Below are 23,251 nucleotides of genomic sequence, written 5' to 3'. Positions count from 1 at the left end.
CACCATGCATAGCAGTGATGCTGGCTTGAGGATTTCCGGCCTGTCCCCTCCCGCTTCCATCCCATTTTCTTGGCTTGCCACCACACCAGCTGTGTCACTAAAACTGGTCATGGCATCACACCATAAACCATATCTTTGAAATGCTCCAAGTTAAAAATAATCCCTTGTATTTTCAGTGGAATTATTCTTAAATCAGTTTGGTGACCTGTGTCCTCATGTGACCCTACAACTAGTCATAAGGGCATGGCTGAGGGGTAGCCCACAGTGATGTAGGGGCAGCGATGACTGGGAGGGAGTGGGAGTGGTTGTTGGGAACTTTGTGAACTGGCTTCACTTCTGATGCCATTGTGAAACTACATATTGTGAAACTACTTCTTAACACTTAGTCATGTGAGCATCCACTAAGTACCATTCAATGAAGACAATACATATATCATTAAGGCAAACTCCTGCTGGATTACAAGCACAGTAAGGATTGAGTGAATGTAAGATTTCCAGAGTCTAGTCCTATGGTGATATAACCCTTTAGTATCTTGGTACGTGCGCCTGTGTGTTCCAGTGCTGTCTCTACACATCATTATGTATAAAACAATATTATTCTTCCCACTTCCAACAGATAAAAATGTTTTCACTCCTGTTTTTTCACTCCTGGGCTTCAGTCAAGAGAGAACACAGCCTCTAGCTTGATACTGTTTATACTGTAACAACCTCAACTTTAGAAAGAGCCTTTATGACATTTGATATACTTAAATGATTTGCTCTGATTCCAAGTAATATTTTTAAAGGCCAACCTTCTGATTTTGTATTGTTCTAGTGGCAAATAGGAGTCATTCGGGAATTAGGAGCACAGCTTTTTATGAAAACTCAGATGTTACTTCTGAGTATCACTAATACTGTTAATACCTTATCTGATGATTATCTTTTAGGAAAGCGAGTGAGAGGTTTGGTATCATAGATGTGCCAGTATAAGGTTTGCTGGGACTGGGAAGCAATTTACATGGCCATTTACAGCTGATGATTTCAGTGGTATAAAAATAGAGCTATGCCATGAACCAAGAGGGGTTAGTACTTTAATATACGTAAAGAGCTAAAGACTGCATGGGTTTCTTTCTCTGATATAAGTCTAAATAAAGCAGCATATGCATCCACTTTGACCAAGTTCATAAATATGCCATCTCTTTCCCTAGCTTCTATTCATAGCATTTGTGTGGTTTCTAGTTTCCTCCACTTCTTAAGTCAAATGTCCTTGACATCCTATGATCAAATACTTAAAGGGCTTCTAAACCAAAAACGTGTGGCTAAACTGTACATGGAAAAAGATTGTGGCAGTGTGCATGAAATACTGATTTGGACATGCTTCACCCAGGATACAATGGAAAGGGCACACTGGGTCAGCTGGTGGGTCAGTGGACCCACTGCATGCCAGTGCCTGCAACAGTATGCTGGTGCTTCCAATGGCACTAACAACCTAGTCGTTTTCATTTGTAATCCTGAGGGAGTGCAAAACTGAAAAGGTAACACAAAGTATTTATTTTCCCTCCAACAGTGCAATAGAAAATAAGTTGTCTTTAAAATGTCCTGTATGTTATTTAACTCTAAATGTATTTTGTAACCGCTAACAGAGCTGGATACATCAGTAATGCCTTAGGGGGGAGCAGGAAGGGCTCTCTGCAGCCATATAGTGTCTCAGCTGTCAAGAGATGTAAAGCGTGCCCCCTCCTAGCAGTGTTCCAAGCGCCTGTAATCTCTGCATCCACTTGGTGTAAATCTACTCCATGCTTTTTACATTTCACTGGGCTTTGAACTGCAGAGAATATTTTGCTCTGTGTCACAGTACAGCATGCATCAGTATTGAGTTCCCTGTCGTTTTCTGCAGTGAGTGACTCACATCAGGATTGCTTGGGACTGACTTCAAAGTCAGTCCTCCTTTGAGCATGTAGTTGAACCAAATGACCTTTGAGCGTCCCTTACAACCCAGATTGTTTATTCATTATATGCTTCTGTGGCCATTTATAGTTCAGCCTATAGGGAATAATTGCCTGATCTCCCCTTTCTCACCCATATCCACATGAGTCTGTTAAACTACTGATTTCCCACTTCCTGCATTAGCAGGTTTCTAAAGATACTCAGCAAGATCTTGTGGTTACATGTTGTACCATACTTTAGGGGGAGAATATGAGCAGGAATGTACAGTGTTACCAAATAAGAAAGATAGATACACCAAGTGCAAGTAGGAATTCACTGGCAGAGGAGTAGAGGGGAATGTAAGGTGCTTGTCCCTCTTCTGATAAGTCTGTTTACTCATTCTGAGGACAAACAATTCCTGAAGCATCCCTGTATAACCCCAGCACCAGATCACCTGGCTGAAATAGTGAAGGGACTGAACCATGTCCTGATGAGCTGCAGTGAGAAAATCCTTTTCCGAAAGAGAGGAAAGAGCTTCTACTGTAATTAGAGCCAGGTTTGAATCAGGATCAGGGGTGTAAAACATACAGATGTGACTCTGAACTTTATTTGCTTGCTTCCATTTCTAATTACAATGCTGCATTTTCTGCTTACTAATTTCTCATAAAGGCTGTGATGCAGCAGAACTAAGCATATATGTGCCTTTTTTTGTTGTTGTTTGTTTGTTTCAACAGTGAATTAGCAGGCTGAAAGGAACGAACATTGAAACTACTGTAAGTTTAGTAGGTCAAGGAAACTTGAGGATTGAACCCGGTGGCCTAGTTTATTGCAGTCATGACAGAAACTGTACTGTTTGCACAGGAGGACTTTTATTCTTCAGAAGCGCAAAGTTGCAGATTAATTGCAACTAACTGTCTGTTCCCCTCCTCCCCATTCTTGACCAAGGCAACTACCTCAGGTTACAGAAGTAGAAGCCACAATTAATGTATGTGGTTAAGAAATGTAAAATAAAACACACCTAAGCTTTTGTTTTGATTATGGTGATTGTAAAAATTTAGTTTGGGAAGAATGCATTATAATAATGTGCATAAAATCTTGCATATTCAAAGAAATTGATTTTATATTAAACTCTAACACTACTCTGCCATATTATTTTAAAACTGAAGATAATTCAGCAGGGTTAGGGTTTTTTTTCTCATGTAAATTAGTACTCTGAGAAGATACCAGATTCATAAAGTGAGCGGTGATTAGCTGTGGAATTTTACTTAACTGAAGAGTAACAAATACTGTACAGCACTATTTGTTACACTGCTGAACCAATTCATCAATTAGTTAACACTAATTAATGAACGCAAAATGTGTCTGAAAATAATATTATAAGAGTGCTGTCCCTTTAAAGTCTAGTGGTTAAGCATAGTAGATGTTTTAAGTTACAGCTTGCAAGGATCCTGATTAATCTGGTGGCAGATTCTTATCAGACATCTATTTACAGTGTCTCCATTACCTCAGGATCCAAAAACAAACCATGTCCAGAGCATGCTTCCCCATTCCCCAGGCTGCAGGGCTTTCCTAAGTGACTATAATCATGAAAACTATTTATTTTAAAAGCTAATAAATAGCGTTTTGCAGTGCCTTTGATGCAGACCTGACAGCCCTAATGCTTTGGGCAGTGAGCTGCAGCTTTGAGACCCATAAACTGTGGGTCTGGAAATGGCTGTTTTGCAGCCTGCCCACTACATTCTTGCTACATTGCATTTGCTGCCCCTGCACTTGCCAGCTCCACTGCATGCACAGTTGGCTGGAGGTAGCTGGGATGCATCAGACTTCTTGTGCAGATAAGCAGTGCATACACAGGAGAGCTGTCATGACATAAATGGAAATATTTGTAAGTCTATCATCAGTGCAACCTGTGGCTTGTGAAAAGCTGGTTTGCCACTGAATATGTGAGTTCTGGACAGTGAAAGTGTTAAGTAGGTTTGAGACCCTTCTTTATATACTCTTTTGAAGCTGGCCACCAGAGCTATCTGTAAACCGAAGAACCTGGGAATGTTTGACAGCTTCCGGGCTCGGGTGTATGTCCTGCCAAGTCATCAGTCCTCAGGACAAAATCCATGCATGGCCCAGGTCCTCTCCCACTTTCTTTCCTGACATATGCAGGCACATATGTTTGCGGGATCTATGACAAATACCCAGTTTGGGCAACTGTAAGATAAGAACAAGGAGGAGAGCTGTGAAGAACATTGGCAGTCTGTCAGGATTGTCAAAAATGTAGGACCTCTGTTGTCCCAATCACATGCTCAAACTAGAAACATTACCTAAAGCCACTGAGTGTTGCAGGGAGGAAGCTCACATGCTTATCTTATCATCTGCATCCTTTCTTCTCTGGTGGGACCCATGTTACCATAATGAGCTCTGCTTCACATGCAGCATGCTACTCTTGGGCCACAGAGGATGTGTGGTCTAAAAGGTCTTTTCCAACCTAAATGATTCTATGATTCTGTGAAATGCAGATGGGGCTCTGCGATAGTTTTAGTCAAGCTTTCTTTCTTCTTAGTCTTGGAGTTTGCCTAGGGTTGGAGCTAGTTTTTGCATGGCAATGGCCATTTTATTTTGTGCTGACTAGATCTGCAGCCCTATGCAGAGGCAAAGCAAACAGTGGCCTGAAGTGGCAGAGGATGACAAATTATCTGTAGCCTTGCTTCTTAGATTGCCTGGAAAGAAGAGCTGACTACTGTCACTGAGGAGAGGAATGGTTTAGTGAGACAGCTGATAGTGGGAACTGAGGGAAGCTCTGCCCCACGGCATGCAATTTTGAGGAACATCCTTTCTGGTGTTCTTCAGCAGCAAGAGAAGCAGCACCCCGTTTTCCAGGGCTGCCCCTGGCTCTCCTCACCTCTGCCTTATTCAAAATGCAGAGTTAGTGTGACATCTGCAGAGAATATGTGGATTTACTATGACAAAACTCCATACCTAATGTCTTCTCAGAAAACTCCCCGCTGTGGAAAAAACTCTTGTGCCCAAAACTGTAGGTTCACCACACCTATATATTTGAGATTGGTTATGGAATAAGTTATGCTTTTGTATTTTAAAGACAACTATGGAAAAGTGAATAATATTCTGCAGTTACGAGAAAGACAAAAAAAAACATTAAAACAGTGAAATACAGGGTAATGTTTGCCTTTCAGGATTACAGCTTGTGCCATGACCATGAATAAATATGTGGAAGAAAATGTTTCTCAAAAATCCTATACAACAATAAAATATTTCATGAAGATGCTGAGCAGTGTCAGTGAAACATTAATCTTCATCTTTATGGGCGTGTCTACAGTTGGAAAGAACCATGAGTGGAACTGGGCCTTCGTTAGCTTCACCCTCCTTTTCTGTTTAATCTGGAGGGCACTAGGTAAGCAATTACCAGTCCATGTATCAGTATTCTTTTCAAGTGAAACTTTTTACCTCTTCTCAAGTAGAAAATACAAAACATTAGACAGAGTCCCATCAGTTATAAGAATGGTTTTCGTATTGGCAATGTGTCCTAGACTGCAGAGTCAATTTCCACCTTCTACCCAAAATGGAGCCCCAGAATTGGTTTTGTCCTGACCCTGCCCATCTAAAGTGAGAGGCAGTCTGCTGTATTTGTACGTGCATTAAGTACATGCACTTAAGTACAGTATATGAATTTAAGTAAATATTTATTTTAAAATAAGCAAATTTGGCTTAAAAAAATTAACAGTTGTACAACAATTAAGGCTCATAGGTCTTAAACCTGCCCCTCACCCCAGTTTCATCTGTAATGACTCAGTCCCTTCCATGTGTCAAGGCAGCTCATGTTCTGATCTGCCTCTGCACCCCTACTTCCAGCTCCCAAGTCTCCCTTCAGTGCAGAAATCTTGATTATTTTCCCTCCTGCATCTGCAACCCCGCAATACCTTAGGCTGAAAAGCAGCCAAGGAGCCTGACTGCTCCCTTACTTCCTGGCCCCCAATCTTTACCTGCCTTTATACCTTTACTCCATTCCACCACAGCCTTGGAGTCTTTGCCTTCAGTACACCAGCATGCTCTGGCATCTTTTCCCTCCATCCCCAGTCCTGCATCCTTTTTGTCTATGCAAGTAAAATCAAATAAGTGAATAGAAGTTTTCAGGGTTCAAAGCACAGATTGATGGAGGTGACAAGCCAAAGGGTTCAAAAGCACCTCAAATCCTATTAAAAGAAAGAAAAAAAGGAGTCTTGGTCTATACTGACACTGAGAATTATTGCCGTTCTAGAGGTACAGAGTCTAGCATATAGGTGTCTTGTGGGGATTAATTAGTTCCTTCAGGTCCTAAATCCAGCTGACTGAAGGTGGTTAGCTCACTGAATATGTTTAAGATGATGTTCTGTAGGCATTTTAAATTTTTCTTCCGTGGTGTTTTCAAGCTTCTGAGTAATATCTCATTTCTTCAATAATATATAGGTAAGAAGCAAATAAAGTGTTTTAAAACAAATGTTAGCATTGTGGAGGATCTCTGTGTAATTTAATTTACTTTTCTGGTTTGTTTGTTTTTGTTTTTTTCTTTCAGGTGTTTTTGTTCTGACTCAGATCATTAATGTGTTCCGGACAATTCCTCTCACTTTTAAGGACCAATTTATTATTGCCTATGGAGGCCTCCGAGGAGCTATTTGTTTTTCACTTGTATTTCTGCTTCCTTCTGCTGTGTTTCCCAGGAAGAAATTGTTCATCACTGCTGTTATTGTGGTGATATTCTTTACCGTTTTCATTCAGGTAATGTGCTTTCTCTTACGGACTTACTTCTTGGACAGTTTGTAAATAAGCAGTGCATAAAAATCCAAATGTACTGGAAGGAACATACTTGAAGGTACTCTCTGTGGTCATAGTTTAAAAGAAAATGCTATGCAGACCGCTGACAGGTAGCAAAAGAATGCCAGATATTAAGTACTTGTGCTAACGTGTAAGTAGCATTAAGCATTTAAGACCTAGTGAGGTTGGGGTAGAGATAAAGCGTAATCTCGGTACAGCCCCAGCACTAATTCCTTGTTAGAATATTTAAAGTTGTGCATTTCTCAGGAGTTTGCGTTGGATATGGTGCACAGCGAGCAGGGGATTGAAGACACTGAGGGCACTGAGAGATGAACTGGAGTGTTTGAGTCTAGGTATTAGGCAGTGATGCTGCAAACCAGCTGGACATCCATCCAAAAATACCAGGTGTGCAGAAAAAAGTAAGGAACTGGACTCTGGTGTCAATGTGGCCATGGAGGCCTGGTCAGGAGTGACCAGGAGAGAGGGAAGATTGAAACCAGCAAAACTTAGAGGAGGCAAAGACCCTCAAATAAACATCTCAGGGTAGTCATTATCCAGAGAGGTGAAAGTGATGTGAGGGCGAGTACATGGAATTACAGGTCTGTGGAAAAAAAATTTTTAGCCTGTCTTTTAAATGGATAAATGTGCCATGGGAAGTATCTGTGCTTATGCTTAGGAAAGGGGAAAAGGTGGCTGGAGCAGCTGGAAATCTGTTAGTTGACCTTAGCATGTAAGCTGTGAAAATTGATTTTGGAGGGTAGAATAATTTAAAATATAGACATAAATGGAATGCGTTATGAAATGCAACATGGTTTACCAAAGGGAAGCCTGATATTATTCTTTAATAAGCCAGTTTATATTCTAGAGTAATCTCATCCAACTTCACTATTGTAAAATCTTTGGGGAAGGGGACTACATAGGAGATTGTTAGCTTAACTACTCATTAAACTGAGGTTTAGATTGACATTAGGATAATTGTAAAGTGAATGAGGAAGGGGCTGACAGTTTCTCTTTTAAAGGGAAAGAGAAGCACATGGTTCTTTGGGTCAGAAAGACCTCTGGGGATCTCTAGTCCAACCCTGTGCCCAAAACAAGGCCACCTTCAAAGCTAAATCATGTGCCTGGGGACATGTCGAGTTCTGAATATCTCTATGGTTGGAGATTCCCCAGCCTCTCCTGGTATTTTCTCTAAAGTTCAACCTGGGTTCCTGGGGAAGGTTTAGTTTAATATTCTCATTCCTAACCATAGCACATGAACACAGGATTTTTTTATTGCTCATGTTTCTTGAGTGCGGGCTTTGGAAGGTGTTCTTAGGGTTCCTGTGAGATGGGGTGTTATGTAGAAAGAAGAGAATAACAGAGATAATATGGTAGAAACAGAATAAAATTTAGCAGTAATAAGTGCAAACATCTTGCTAGGACTCTCTTACTAGGGATTTCTCTTATGAAATGAGACCTTTTCATTTGGAAAAAAATAGGGAAAAAACCACTAACTGATAATGGGGTAGAGTTTAAGCCACCAATACCATGGGAGCAGAATAAAGGCATAGCTGATCTTAAGACATACTGAGACAGGTATTGCCATCAGAGAATAGTGTCATGTTCTAGAGTGATTGTGGGACTGGTAGGCCTGTCACGTGAAAGACCAGAATGCCTTGGCCTTAGCAAAATGAAGAAGAGGCAATATAATTAATGTTTATATGAGGGAGTGAACACCCAAGGAGGAACACTATTTAAACTAAAAAGACAAATGCTGGCACAAGAACAAAGTGGTACAAAGTGACCATGATGCAATTAAGAAGCAGCTTTCTGATTACCAGAACAATGAAGTTCAGGATGAGTGTTCTAGTATGAGCAATGGGGCAGAGAAACCTAACTACTTTTAAGATAAAGCTGGATTCAGTTATGAGAAGAAATATGTGACCTGGTTGTCTGGGACAGTAGGGACTGATCTTAACACTATGATGGATTCATTCCCCTCCCTTGTGCCAGTGCACCTATACAAATAAACGAATTATGTCAATTCTTCCACAAATAATTATTAAAAACTATTATATCATTCTGGGATAGCCAAAACATTCTGTTCTTTCTCTGAGAATAGTCAGACAAAGACAAAAGCATTAGCGTCATGATCTTGAATAGAAATTTTAGTGCTACTGTTGACACATCTTTGAGTACCTGTTTTGGAAGTAATCACTAAAACAGGGATTTCTATGCTTGTTTTGGAATGATGTGGGATCCATTTGTTAATTCAGAAAAAAAGTGAGGGTTTTTCTAATACATAACAGAACTGAAAAAACCTCCAACAAACCAAGTTTAAAAATGGATGGGGCAAGTGACATATCCTGCATGGGGTTTGCCAAGTTGCCCTTCTTGGACTTAGCTCTAGGGAGCTCCTTCCTTCCTTCTGTTGCATTAATGGAGTCTGTGTTACGACAAGGACTTCCTAGCTAAGTGCATACCTGCTGATGACAAGAGTAAATTCATTGTTATAATTACTGTGCCAGGCTGGATTTTGGGGTTAGAAAGGTGAAAGTGTATCCAGAGCTAAAAAGCTATCTACAGCCATTTTCAGTGCTCTGGCAGAGATGGAAAAGACTGCCAGGCTTATTTATTTATTTATTTATTTATTTATTTGTGTTTATGGAAAAAACATGTATTTTTTTTTCTCTTTACAGGGAATAACAATTCGCCCACTGGTGGAGTTTCTTGATGTCAAAAGGTCAAACAAAAAGCAGCCTGCTGTCAGTGAAGAAATTTATAACAGGGTACGTTGCAGCTTCAGTGTCATAGATGAAGCCCGCATACAGAGGAAATTCCAGGTGTCTTTCAGTAAGGCAAGGATTCACTATACAGTATTACAGAGACACACATGTTCTTTTAGGTTTGCTAGCTGTTATAAGCACAACAACTGTAAAGCTTATATTAACTTTTGACAATTACTAAAATTGGCATTATTGCGTATCACTGTTTTTGAATCTTCAGTTTCTTAATTGCTCACTTCTTGATGTAAATTAAATTTCTCTAGTTTGTTTCACATTATGAGGTACATGTTGTTTTGGAAATTTGTTACACAAAGAAACGTTTGCCAAGGCAATTACATTACCTTGCATTTGAGTTAGTTTAACTAAACAAATGCAAACTGCTAAACACTCTTAAACTTAACTCTCCCATCATCAGCCTCTTTATGGATTTGTATTTGGTATGTGTACATCTCCAGTTATTGAGGTTTATTAGCTATGTATATTCTTGAATGTATGTCTTCTTGCAGCATAACTATGGCAGGTGGCTTGGAATTCCAAAAATGAGGAATAATAACAGCTGTATTCAGCAAAGAAGTTAATCTAGGCATCTAAAAGTCTGTCCTTTTAGAATTTATATTTTGGACCTGTGTACAGGATTTCCTCTGGAGTTTAAGAGATCCTACTATAGTATTTGGATTAAATGAGCTGCCTCTGGGGATCAAGGAAGATCTTAGCTGAACTGATTCACTCTTTTGTAATTCGTAATAGGCTGAGGAACAATCTGTTTCAAATATTAGGTAATGAGGATGCTTTGAGGTGAGGCTAAACCATGGTTCCCTAAAATAAGAGCTCAGGACCTGGATGCTGGATATCTCAGCCCTATTCTGTGCATCCCAATGGGCCGGTTCTGATGTGGGGAGCTGCTGCCCACTCAAGCTGTCTCCTCTGCAAAGTCATACCTGGTTCACTGTCAGGCCTGGGGAAGTCCCTGGAGAGGTCCCAGACATAGCCTTGAGGGGTTAGGGAACTTAAAAGAAGTAAAAATATGGGGAAAACCTTCAGATTCAGACAGAAGCTCAGCAAGATCGACATTGAGGATATTAGCAGCTCAATTCTGTCCTTCTGGGGCTGTGAGCTAAAGGAAGCTCCAGGTGCAAAATCAGAGTCTGTCTGAGTTTGATTAGACTGTATTTAGTTAAACTGAAGCATTATCCTGAATTTTCTGACCAGGTGCTTGTTTTGAAGTAAATTAGAAACTAATAATGTCTAAGGGCAAGCCAGGTGATGTTTATAAGTTTATGTAATGAACCAATGTTTCCCTTTAGTTCTTTGACCATGTGAAGACTGGAATTGAAGATGTGTGTGGACACTGGGGTCACAACTTTTGGAGAGATAAGTAAGAATGGCATTTAAATCTCTTTGTTACACAAAAGAGGCTGAACTGGCTCAGCAGCAGCAAACAAAGGCTGTTGGGCATCGTATTTCATTTTCAGCATTTTGTTCTTGAAAGTGGATGGTTGTTTTTAGAACATGTGGGTTACAAAGGGAAAGCAGCAAAACAATGTCCTTTACTAAACCACAAGCAAGTAGAACAAAGTCTCCGGCTGGGAAGAAAGGCAGCCCTCTGATCCCAGGGTGAAGTATGGTACCTCTTGAGGATGTGTGTCCTTTCCCTTTTTCTGACTGTTTAAGAGCGTTTCCTGTATTTCTGTGAAGCCTTTCATCCCATCCAGCTTTCCTCCTACAAATTGTATGTCTTTGCAGTGTTAAGTGAGGGGTTAGTTTCCTGTCTGTTGGGAAACATGCAAAAGCTTTGGGACTTTCTCTAGGAAGATGTGGAAGAACCACACCAAGCTGTGTGGTTCGGCTGATACGCTGGAGGGAAGGAATGCCATCCAGAGGGACCTGGACACACTTGTGAGGTGGGCTGATGCCAACCTCATGAAGTTTAACCATGCCAAGTGCAAGGTCCTACACCTGGGTCAGAGCAATCCCAGGCACAGCTACAGGTTGGGCAGAGAAGAGATTCAGAGCAGCCCTGTGGAGAAGGACTTGGGGGTGTTGGTTGATGAGAAAATGAACATGGGCCAGCTTCAGTGTGCGCTTGCAGCCCAGAAAGCCAACCGTATCCTGGGCTGCATCAAAAGGAGCGTGACCAGCAGGTCAAAGGAGGTGATCCTGCCCCTCTACTCTGCTCTTGTGAGACCTCACCTGAAGTATTGTGTGCAGTTCTGGTGTCCTCAACATAAAAAGGACGTGGAACTGTTGGAACAAGTCCAGAGGAGGGCCATGAGGATGATCAGGGGACTGGAGCACCTCCCGTATGAGGACAGGCTGAGAAAGCTGGGGCTGTTCATGGAGAAGAGAAGGCTGCGTGGAGACCTCATAGCAGCCTTCCAGTATCTGAAGGGGGCCTATAGGGATGCTGGAGAGGAACTGTTCATTAGAGACTGTAGTGACAGGACAAGGGGTAATGGGTTCAAACTTAAACAGGGGAAGTTTAGGTTGGATATAAGAAGGAAATTCTTTCCTGTTAGGGTGGTGAGGCACTGGAATGGGTTGCCCAGGGAGGTTGTGAATGCTCCATCCCTGCTGGTGTTCAAGGCCAGGTTGGACGAGGCCTTGGGTGATATGATTTAGCGTAAGGTGTCCCTGCCCATGGCAGGGGGGTTGGAACTAGATGATCTTAAGGTCCTTTCCAACCCTAACGATTCTATGACTCTATGATTCTAAGATAAAGCAGTAGCTGGCATGAGGTACATGAGACATGCTAATGGCAGGCAGCTCCACAGTTCTTGATGGTATTATTTAACACTTAGTTAAGAAGATTACTACTGGCAATACCTGAATTGTTCATGTTTCATTTTAGTTGCTGAATCATCATCATCATTGGTTTGGATCTAACTCCCTTTTCTCAGGAGCACACTCTTTTAACACCCAAATCCTTTAGACCCAAAGCATGGGCATTACTCACCCACCTTCTAGTCACTGCTCCAACAAGAATTAAGTGGTTTATACGCAGAGAAACAGCACCATCAGGAAGGGTGGAGAAGAACCCTCTCCAAATGTCTTGAGGGCAGCACAGTGAGGACACTCCTGGCAGGTGCATGACATGGGTACAACTTTTCTTTACTCAGCCTTATTCTTCTTCAGTCTGTGTGAGATCTTTAATGAACAGATTATGGAGCAAAAGTTTGTCCCACCTCTTCATGACCTTCAGACCGAAATTCAAGAATAATGTCAAAATGTCCAGAGGGCAGAATACTTTCTGACAAACAAAATCACCCTGGCTGTAATGAATGTTTTTTCTCTAAGCATCCAAGAGGGTTGCAGTTGCTTTGGGGAAAGGGAGAACTTCCAGAACAAGCTAAATTTCAAAGAAAAAGCAGCGATGCAAATTTAGACCTTCTATTTGTTATTACAGTAAATATTTAATGTTCTCTTTGTCTCCAAGAAAATGGAGAATTAAAATAATATTATCTAATAACACAGAATACCTGAAAGTTAGCTAGGGAGACTGTCCATTAATGTATTAACCAAAACACAGGTTAAGACTATCTGAAACAAAGATGAATTTGATCCTTTTTTTATGTTACTTAGCTGTAGGTTGTTAATATGAACAGACACATTCCCAGGTAAGAAAAGCCTTCACAATTGCATTAGCTACAGTATATTGGCTTTCCTTAATATGCACATAAAAATTAACCGGTTGGGTTGGTTTGCCTCACATACAGGTTTAAAAAGTTTGACAATAAATACCTACGAAGACTTCTAATCCGGGAGAACCAGCCCAAATCCAGCATTGTTTCTTTATACAAGAAGCTGGAAATCAAACATGCCATTGAGATGGCAGAGAGTGGAATGATAAGTAAGGTCCCATCTTCAGTGTCTCTCAGGTAAGTAAACAATGCCAGCATGGCCAAGCATTTCAGCTATGTCACATAATATATTTCACAGCCCAGTCTGTAGGCAGAATAATCAAATAATTACTTTAACTCGGGACACTTGTGTCCAAATGTCACCTGAAGATTAAGCAGATATGAAACAAGAGCATTTTGCCTGCAGCTCACACATGGAATGCTTGGTGAGCTGTGCTCGTCTGGGGTGTGTAATTTTACAAGGGCAGCTGCTCACGGGAACATTGATTTGCTGTGTTGAGCGGAGCTGGATTTGAACCAGTGCCTGCCCATCTGCTGTGAATAGCTACAAGGGAAGCCTGAGGGGCATTTTGAAAAGTACCTTATCAAATTTACAATTGAATGTAATTTTTATCAAATCTTGGAGGCTGAGTTTTGAGCCTTACCACTGACTCAAATGAGATCAAGCTTTCATTCCTAGACATGTTATGTTTTCATCTGTTCCTCAGTTGCTTTGAAATGCTGTTTCCAACTCTAACAAAGGAAATAGTTCAAATGTAGTTTTCAATCATAAAAATAAAATTCTTCCTCTCTCTCTCTCTGTCCCACTCTCCTCTATTTACCTTTTTTTTAATCCTACCACAGTGAATATCATGAAGGAAAGATAAAGCCACTTTCTCCTACTGAAATGGAAAATATGCGGGAAATACTAACAAAGAATCTCTACCAAATACGACATAGAGTAAGAATGAATTTTTGCATACTTAAATATCCCAATATTCTTTGAATATACTGATGACCTTCCTAACGTATCTTTGGGCTAGTACATCTGCTGTACCGTATCACAATAATTAACACTGTTACTTACTTTATTGCCTATGAATCCATATCCTTTCATACGTACAGAAACATATTCATACTCTTTTATGTAAGTAGCTTACTTGATATTATACTGTTGAAACACCTTAATGTTTTTGTCATATTATCTGCAATCTGCTTACATTATTTAAAGAGAATCATAGGTGCAAATTCAACCCAACACTGTCTACTTACATCAATATTTTGGTCACTTCATGATTTGGGATTAGATTTTCCATTTGCCTCCAGTGGTGAAGTTGTTTTTATTAAGAGCAGAGGTGATGAGCTGGAAAAATAGTGAAATAAAAGCAAAAGGACATTTCACATTTATCCTCCTGGGGCTAAAGAGTTTGAATGCCTGAGCCCTTGGAAAACGTTCAAAAGTGGAGCGAGCTTCAGTTTGCTGGAGGTAAAAATGACTTCCCCCTAGGTGACTCATTGCTTTCCAAGGTGCATCCACTACTGACATACTGAATGAGCTAGTGAGATTAGGGGGTGAACACTGTATGAAGCCAGCTTTTTCGTATTTCTCTTTCATTATAAAGATCAGCAATTTAAAAAAAAGCAACAAACAAAAAAGGGTGCTTGTGAACGGGATGACTAAAAAAATGCTGGCGTAATTACTGTTCTTGCTCTTAATCATGTGCAGTATGATTTTGTTCACAAGGATTTATGATGCTTATTAAAACATTAAAGCAAAAAGCCTGTTTTGCACTGGGTACATAGTTCAGTGCATTTGACATTATGCTTTTCAGAGTGTGACCACTGCTTTTATTTTTCAGACAATGTCATATAACCGACACAGTCTGGCTGCAGATGCAAATGAAAAGCAGGCCAAAGAAATTCTGATCCGTCGGCGGCACAGCCTCAGGGAGAGCCTGAGGAAAACGAACAGCCTGTCAAGAGAAAGACCGGTACTTGCATTTTGGTTGTTTCGTAGAAAGCAGTTCTTTATAGCTAAATGTCATGCAGAAAGAAAATCTTCTGAAATGCAGAAAAAATAAATCCTGGATTTGGAAGACAACTGCACATACAATGTCACACTTAACACTTTGAGTTGCACACATGGACTTCTTGTTGACCCCTTCAGCAAAGCTTCAGTCTTGTAGAATGTGATATGGGAGTGGTATCTGCTGACATAATTTTAAGTTTTCAGGTATCTGCTGACATAATTTTCAGAGTTGCTGAACAGGCTCTGCACATAGTGTACTTCTAAGGTATGGTCAGTATTCTCTATCAGTATTTTGATGAGTGGATGATCAGGGTCAAAAATGACTTTCAGATACACAAAGCTACTGCTCTAAAATACAGGAAAGAGAACTTTCAATTGAGTCAGAATGAGCTTTTCACTTGAAAAATGTTATGGGCTCTTCAGTATTCATAAAATGCAGTCAGGACTTCAGGTTTTGACACAGAATAGGAAAACCGCTTCCACTTACAAGGAATGGTATTGTATGATAATATTTGGCTCTCTGATGCAGTCGTGCAGTACCTTCACTGTAAACTTCAGACCATATTTGAGTGGAGCACACTGATTCAGAAGGGAAGCTGATCCCCTAAATTGTTTTCCCATTTTGCGTATCAGAGAAATTAACCCCCCTATGAATATGTATTTTCCTGTTACAGAAGTACTTAGTGACTGTTGTCCTCATTGATAGAGTTGCTCTTCAGCAGCTGAGGCTGGAATGATGTGCCTGATAGGCACTATATCTCATTTGTGATCATTATCAGGGCTATTATGGTGTCAGTTGTGACAATAAATTTATTCCTGAATTATTTTTTATCTCTGAACCACAGTTACATATTTTGTCTTTGTCATACAAATAAGTTACTTACTTATGGAATAATGAAGAGACTCAGCAGGATTGAGACGTTTTGGGGGCAGGGAGAGAAACAGGGTATCCATCAGCTTTTTAAAATGCACAGGCTGTAATTTTAAAAGTAATTATCCTTGTGTAAATCCACCATGGAGGGAAGCAGAGCGGTCTTGAGCAGCACAACAATATCCGAAGTGGAAAAATCTCTCATGGAAAATAACTTTCAGGTTCCCATTGAATGTGCAGCAATGAATGGTGGAAGCAGAGGAGAGCTGGTAGACTGTAAAGGTTTTTAAAAATCTTTGTAAGAAAGAATGCCCTTGAGAAACTTTTGGCTTTAAAAAAAAATGCAATCTGTCCTGGAAAGTACCTCTCATGTTCCAGGAAGTATGAGGTGTGCTCCCACAGCTTTACAGCTTAGTCTGGGGAAAACAGCGATTTTATGTCCTGAACTGGTAAATGATCATGCTGGTACCCAACTTCCCCATCAACATCAGTGTGATTAGTCAACTGTATAAAGTCATTTATATGTATAAAGTGCTTGCAGGATCAGAATACAAATTAGTGCCTGAGCTTCAGTCTCAACCTGATTTTTGCAGCTGACTAATAAGAAGTTTCAAACTGGAACTGCATGAAGTAATGCCATGTTTGCAGCGTTTGCTTCCTTAGGAAAATTGGTACATGTAAAGTTGAGGTTAGAGAGCTTACATTTATAAACTTTGATCTCAGAGGGCATATCAATAGGCTTTTCTTTGATTAAGATGCTTGAGATTATTCAGTCTTTACCTTAGTTAGCACAGATGTCAACCAGCAATCAGTGTTAACTTGACTGTGTAGTAAAAGATCACATATTAACTAATCTCCAACTCTTTAGCTACATAAACCTGCTCAAGCCTTAGTCATGTATTTTAACATGCACTATGCAGCTACTTCAGTCTGCAATAGCTTAACATTTCTTATATTTCTTTCCACACAGGCTGCTGCAAATACAAAAAGATTCCTTTCACTTCCTAAAAACACTAAACTCCCAGAGAAACTACGAGTGAGAAATAAAACATCTTCCAGAGGTAATGAAAAAATTTCTGCTGTTTTCAAATAAATACAAAATATTTTACGTGTGCATGTTTTCATTCTAGTGTTAATACCTTCATAGCATATTTCTAGGTTTGGATGTTTAGCAAGGATCTTAGAACATTAGAAGCGATTGGTTCTAAACCAGGTATTTGAGTATAGAGAAATGCCCAGCAAGCCGAGCTTTGTGGGGCTTTTCCAGTTCAAATGCTGCAGCGGTATAGTCCTCCCAGCACGTCTCCTCATATGAGCAGGCAGCAGCCTGACACACTTCAGCACCAGAAACAGTGCCATGGCTCATTCTCCTTGTCTTTATCCCATAATGTCCAGATCTCCCTTCTGGATTATAGGCTTATTTGGTTTCTTTTCTCACAGGGGTCAGGGTAAAGGAGAGTGCTCTGAGAACCAAACCAGAGAGGAGAATGAGGACATGAGATCTGGTTTGTAGTTCTCATGAAGAAATTCTCAAAATGCTGTGGTGTACTACCAACACGTTATATTATTTTTTCTGCCTAAACTCACAAATGTTTTATATTGGAGTTCTTGAATTCTAATAACAACAACAAAAAAGAAAACTAAGGCAACCATTTGATGTGAAAACTTTGCCCAGTTCTATATATTACTTTTGATTATTACTGGTTGCATTGCCATGCACTCCTCAGGAGTGCTTCCTTTCGTGACAAGCAACCATCAAGATCTCTTGCTGGGAAGATTAAATCTCTGCACAGTCACAAAAATTTCCTGATCCCCACCCCAATATTTTCCACTTTTTCAAATTAATTGAGCAATAACCATGCTTTTGTCTGTTAATAATTACATTTTTGCTCTCCTCAATGTAGAATGCCTTTTATTCTGTAGTTATGTCTGCAGAGGTCACCTACTGTCACCTAGAATTAAAGAGGAAATGTGCCTCCAGATTATTCAATTGTCAAAAAATACATTATTTGACATATTTAGGGGGAAAAGGCCTGCAAAAACAATCTGACAAAGAACCTCCTTGATATATAATTATCTGGGTGAATGGACAATTATGTGGTGATACATTTTTTTGACCTCTTCCTCACCTTTCTAAAAGAAATAAAATGTAGGCTACCAATGGAAGACGTTCTTTTGACAGTTGCACAGTACACAAGTCTTTGCTTTGCTATATTTAAAACATCATATCTGACTTAAGTCTAAGAATAGAACTGAGGCAGTCATAAATGATTGTTAAAATGGATATCAAATGACTGAAGTGTGCAAGTTTTGGTTAAGATGTTTATCAATTTAAAATAAGTCTGTTGTGGAAAACATGTACATGTGCACATCCAGAAAGTTGTCAGCTTGGTTTACCCAATAGTGGTCATTTTAGAGCCCTAGAGCCTTTATGCCAGCTTAATGATTATGCCAGCTTTCTCTTGACCATTTTCTGCCCTGCTGTGAGGGGGTGAAGGAGTCTGCTGCACTTTCAACTTGTGAGATTTGCCCTGTGGATTTTCTTTGATACAGTACATTCAGGGGTATTAAGGACAGGGTGTTTCCTCCCGTCTGTACACTGACCTGGGGAGATCCTTTGCTCAGTGGAATATAGACACTCCTTTTCCAAATTCAGCTTTCTAGATCCCCTGTACATGTTGTGCTCTGGAAAAGCCTCAGATTAGATTTCATGGTATATGAGGGTGAGAAATCTTAATTTTGTATCCTGCTTGGACATCAGCAGGGACTAGAAGCCAGGTAGCTCAGAGAGGCATGTCCAGTTTTTCCATGTCCAGAGCCAGAACTGGGGAAATGTCAACTCAAACAGGGAGGGGCACCTGGTGATTAAGGAGCAGCTGAGTAAGGGCTTTCTAAAGAGCACAGTTTTGAGGGGAAGGATATTTGTAAGTCAAATCTATCCTCTGTCCTGGCAGAGTTAACTGCCTATTACCAGTCTAATCAGAAAGCACTGTACTTAGGAAACATAGAGAATCATTCTTCTATGGCTGCTAGTGCTCAGAATACTGTTTTCCAGATATTCCTGAAACAGTAATATTCTGCACCTAAAACTTTAATTTTGTTTTCCATTAACAGTGGGTGACAGCAGCGACTCTGAGATGGATGCTGCTACCACAGTGCTCAATCTAAGACCCAGAGCAGGGAAAATCTTGAGAGACCAGAGACTGAGACAGCAGAGGCCACTGCCTGAGTTTAGGGTGGAGTGGAAGAATGAAGTTGACGGGAGCCAGGATGGACGAGGAGAGCAGCAGGAGCCAAGTGCCTTGCCTCAGCCATCCATTGGGTTCAGGCAGCCACTGCTGACGAGACCAAGATTTGGCACTTTGAGCAGGGAAGATCTGACTGCAGACCATGGGTCAGCAAGACCTGTGCCACCACCGCGGTTAGTTAGGCAGGCATCGCAAGGGGAGAGGCAGAGAAACAAGCCTGAGAACCAGCCATACTGAACATGGTAAAAAGAAAACTATTGGTAATAAACCACGGATGTGTCAAATTAGGATTCTATCTGATCAGACTATGGGAGCCATTAAAAAAGAAAAAAAGCCTCAATGTGGATCTGACCACTTCCATTGGGTAAAGTCAATGCCATCAACTAAGTGAAAGGAGTACTGGAGCAACTGCAAAGCTGAAGATATAAAAACAATCTCTTTTTATAAATAACTTATGGCAATGCTTTAATTACTTTATTTCCACTATTAGGACAGGATGGAAATGTGCCTTATCACATCATTTCTTGTGGAACCAAGTCGTGCTGTTCAATACCCAGTTATCCACTGAAAATCATTGTTGAAAGTCTGGTGATGAATGGATTCTTAAAAAAAAAAATTGTATCATTTCAGATTTTATTTATAATCAAATAATACTTGTTTTAACCAGAGCTTTATTATGAGTAACACTGAAAATGCACAATGCACCTATCGTATAGACTTCATAAGAAGAATAAATATATTCCTGAAGTGCAGTTTGTTTGAAGAGCTGTGATGCAGCAAAAGAGGAAGAAGAGAAGGAATAAGCTGTAGAAGCAGGACTGCAAATACAGTTTATAGAAAAGAGCTGTAACAGAGACAAGACCTGAATAGCTTGAACTTTTACTTCCTGAATTTTTGGCAATATGTTACCTTTGAAAGGTACTGAGGATCACCAAAGGAAATCTGACTTTCAGTAATGTCAACAAAAGCTGAGAGCACCTAGCAGGGCACCAGAAGCCCTAAAAAGAGAAAACTTCAAGCAGATAAATAATGTACTTATTAAAAACAGCTTTTTGCACCTTAGTTTCTTGGTTGCAGTGCAAGCCCAGCAGTAGAATAGTTGCAAAGTGCTGCATGTAGACAAAGCAAGCAGTCTGTTTGAGTCAGGGACCACTGAGGCTCAAGAAAGCTCTTAAACTCACGCTTGTGATCCTGGTCAACTTGTTTTGCTTTTTGTTTTCTCATCTGTAAAAGGGAAAAGATAATCTTTTCTTTGTCTGAGCTATACACTCTAAGGAACAAAAGTGTTCCATCTGATTTGTTTGTACAGAAAAGTAGCACAGTGGGGCCCTGGAATCAGTTGAAGTCACTGAGCACCTTAATAACACCCAGAAGAAACACGGACTTCTTCATCCTAGTGTAAATGACTGCCGTTTGAGTGCATATGGGAAGGGAGGGTGCATTAAAATAAATGATACTTAACTGTAGCTCTCAGGAATTTGCACTTTCTGTCCCACTTAATCTGTCTTAAGTTTTGAGCTTGCTTTAGCACAGATACACATTTCAGCAGAATGCAGAAATCATTTTCATTCTATTTGTTACAAGATTGATAACTTTCATTGAAGAATGTACACTGTGAAATCATAACTTTTCTTTTTCATTAGCACATTTCTAAATCTGTGGGCAATAAGATTTTTTATTTAAGCTTGTTTTGAAATAACTATTAAAAATCAGAATTTCCTTTTGAAATCACAGGGTAGATTTCTTTCAAATGTTTGTGGGTGGGGTTGATGACTTAGTTTTATAATGTGGGTTTAAGACTTTCCTTTTTCTAACAGCTTTTCCAGAATATTTATTTCATATATGTATTTGAAATGTCAGACCTTCCTAAACTCTTTTATTGGCACAGGTCTTTTAGTCTTTTTCCTCTGTTCCAGCTATGGAAGTTTCTGCTGTGTGTCAAATGCGAAGTCTGAGCTGCAGAGGGATGGCTGTGTGAACCCTTGAAATCTCAGTCAAATGTTCATGGCTCTTTTCAACAAATGATTTTTATAGAAGACAATATTCATCTCCTGTAGGGAAATAAAACTGGGTTCAAACAAAGCCAACAAGCCTTAAAAACAAATTTAAATTTGTCTTGCAACAGGAAAACATGCTTCATCAGTAAAATTGTCAGCAAGTCCTCTGTCACTGCATTATCAGGATGATCTTAATTTCTGAATAAGAAAAAAACCTTGAGTTTGGATTTCAGTTTTGAAACCACATCCTCCTTGCATATCAGACTGTTTAGATGTTTTATATCAGGCCCATCTGAAATCTGACCAAATAAATAAATGTATAATGTTGTACATCAGCATTTATTTTACTCCCTCTGGAGTTTTCTCATTCATATACTGGCAATGACCAAGCAATTGGCTTATATCTGGGGAAAGCTGCCTTTTTTCAAATGGTTGTCATTTTTTATGGCACAAGTTTAAATATCGAACGTAGGTTTCAGCAACCTTACTGCTTTGCTGGTTGTCCATTAGTACAGTGCATGCTCAGATCACTGGTACTTAAAGTGAATGTCCCATAGCACAAGCAGATCAAATTGGAGGTTGTTTTTATCAAATATGGTCATAAGTTCCTGGTGCTTCGAAACACGCTAGCACATTGTTACCTTTAAAGAGCACTTTGAGATCCACAGAATACAAGTATCAAGGCAGATATCCAGCATGGTTATGCAGTGAAGCAGAATTACAAGTCTCCTTGCAAGTGCTCTCTCCCTTCCCTACTTCTGCTCTTCCCACCTTTTTCAGGCTCTTTTCCGCTAGCGCTGGTCTAGACCCTCACCACCTCTGAGAACTGCTTTCCTGGGTGTTCTCCTTTTCAGTAGCAATGACAGCAGCAGGTGACGCAGTCTGTGTCCCAGGTCACCCTCCTCATTCAACTCTTGCTCTGGTTTGAGTCAGGGGTTTGCCTTTTCCTATCCTGCAAAAGAAAAACAAGATCAATAGCACTTTCTGATCTTTCTAAAAGCCTATCTAACTTTAGCTCTCAGAGGAGACTTCCTTTCTGTTGTATTAATGAGAGTTTGTCTGCTGAAGAATAAAATGCCAAATAAATCTGTCCTCGAGCACCATCTGATGGAGAAAGTCATGTATTGACTGGAAACGTGTTTTTCAGGAAACCACATCTCCAACAGTGACAGGGAAACTTGCCAAATCCACATACAATTCTTTTTTGTTTCCAGATGGACTCGCCAATACACTGTGTAGTACTGAGATTTTATTGCCTTTTGAAGGAAGCACAGTGTCCAATTTTCCAGTTTTAGGTGCAGTAGGAATGTATATGTTACACTGAATTAGGGTTTTCCAAGGATTTCTTTCACCCTTCGCCTGCTAAAAGCCCTATAAATTGAAAGTTAATATAAATATACCTAAGAAAGTAGGTACAGGAAGGGCTACAGATTAGATGATAGACATCCAGTTATGTGTTTTAAGCAGATATTTGAAAGAGAAAATGAGAATAACTTGCCATAAAAGGCAAAATCTTGAGGGCTTTACTACTTGGTACTAAAGTATGCTGCAAACTCTACTGAAACCACAGGTGTTCAACAAAAGAAAACCATGCTGCATAGCAATTTAGAAACTTGATATTCTTCTCAACTGAAGCCACATAGAAATCACATGGAGAAACAAAGTTTAAAATTTGGCCAAAATAACGTGCATGCTGTTATGAAGGGTATGTTAGCGTCTCTGGGAGCAAACACACTGCAGCCTGCACTGCGTTTTTCAAGAGATGCCAAGTCCACCAAATCCAGACACCAGCGGCATTGTAAGGCTGACACTGCTGAAGAAATGCTTCAGCTGGACACTATTTCCAAAATTGTCCAAGTTCTACCAACATCCCCTACATCCTGAAGAAAAGATGAAGTGTTTTGAAATTGGCTGGAGGAATGCTTTTTGTACTACAAGAGGTCTGATCCTATAAAGATAGGCTTGTGAATGTACATAAAGCATGGTATCTGCAATACACGGCCCCAGCCAGGCCAACAA

General features: G+C 40.1%; 1 protein-coding gene across 1 annotated transcript in view; it reads left to right on the top strand.

The window, feature by feature from the left end:
- SLC9A2 (solute carrier family 9 member A2) overlaps positions 1-21,565 on the top strand; it is a 33,920-nt gene extending 12,355 nt beyond the window's left edge. Inside the window, exons 4-12 of the mRNA XM_062607034.1 lie at positions 5,091-5,308; positions 6,467-6,669; positions 9,384-9,473; positions 10,775-10,845; positions 13,184-13,345; positions 13,952-14,048; positions 14,947-15,078; positions 16,958-17,048; positions 19,102-21,565. Of these exons, the coding sequence (XP_062463018.1) occupies positions 5,091-5,308; positions 6,467-6,669; positions 9,384-9,473; positions 10,775-10,845; positions 13,184-13,345; positions 13,952-14,048; positions 14,947-15,078; positions 16,958-17,048; positions 19,102-19,472 (1,435 nt within the window). The 3' untranslated portion in view covers positions 19,473-21,565. The remainder of the gene's footprint in view (positions 1-5,090; positions 5,309-6,466; positions 6,670-9,383; positions 9,474-10,774; positions 10,846-13,183; positions 13,346-13,951; positions 14,049-14,946; positions 15,079-16,957; positions 17,049-19,101) is intronic.
- Positions 21,566-23,251: the final 1,686 nt, after the last annotated feature.

Source organism: Pezoporus occidentalis, unplaced genomic scaffold (genome assembly GCF_034315485.1).
Source record: "Pezoporus occidentalis ecotype Australia unplaced genomic scaffold, CSIRO_AGI_Poc_V1 ctg99, whole genome shotgun sequence".
NCBI lineage: Eukaryota > Metazoa > Chordata > Aves > Psittaciformes > Psittacidae > Pezoporus > Pezoporus occidentalis.
This window is presented reverse-complemented; position numbering and strand designations above follow the sequence as displayed.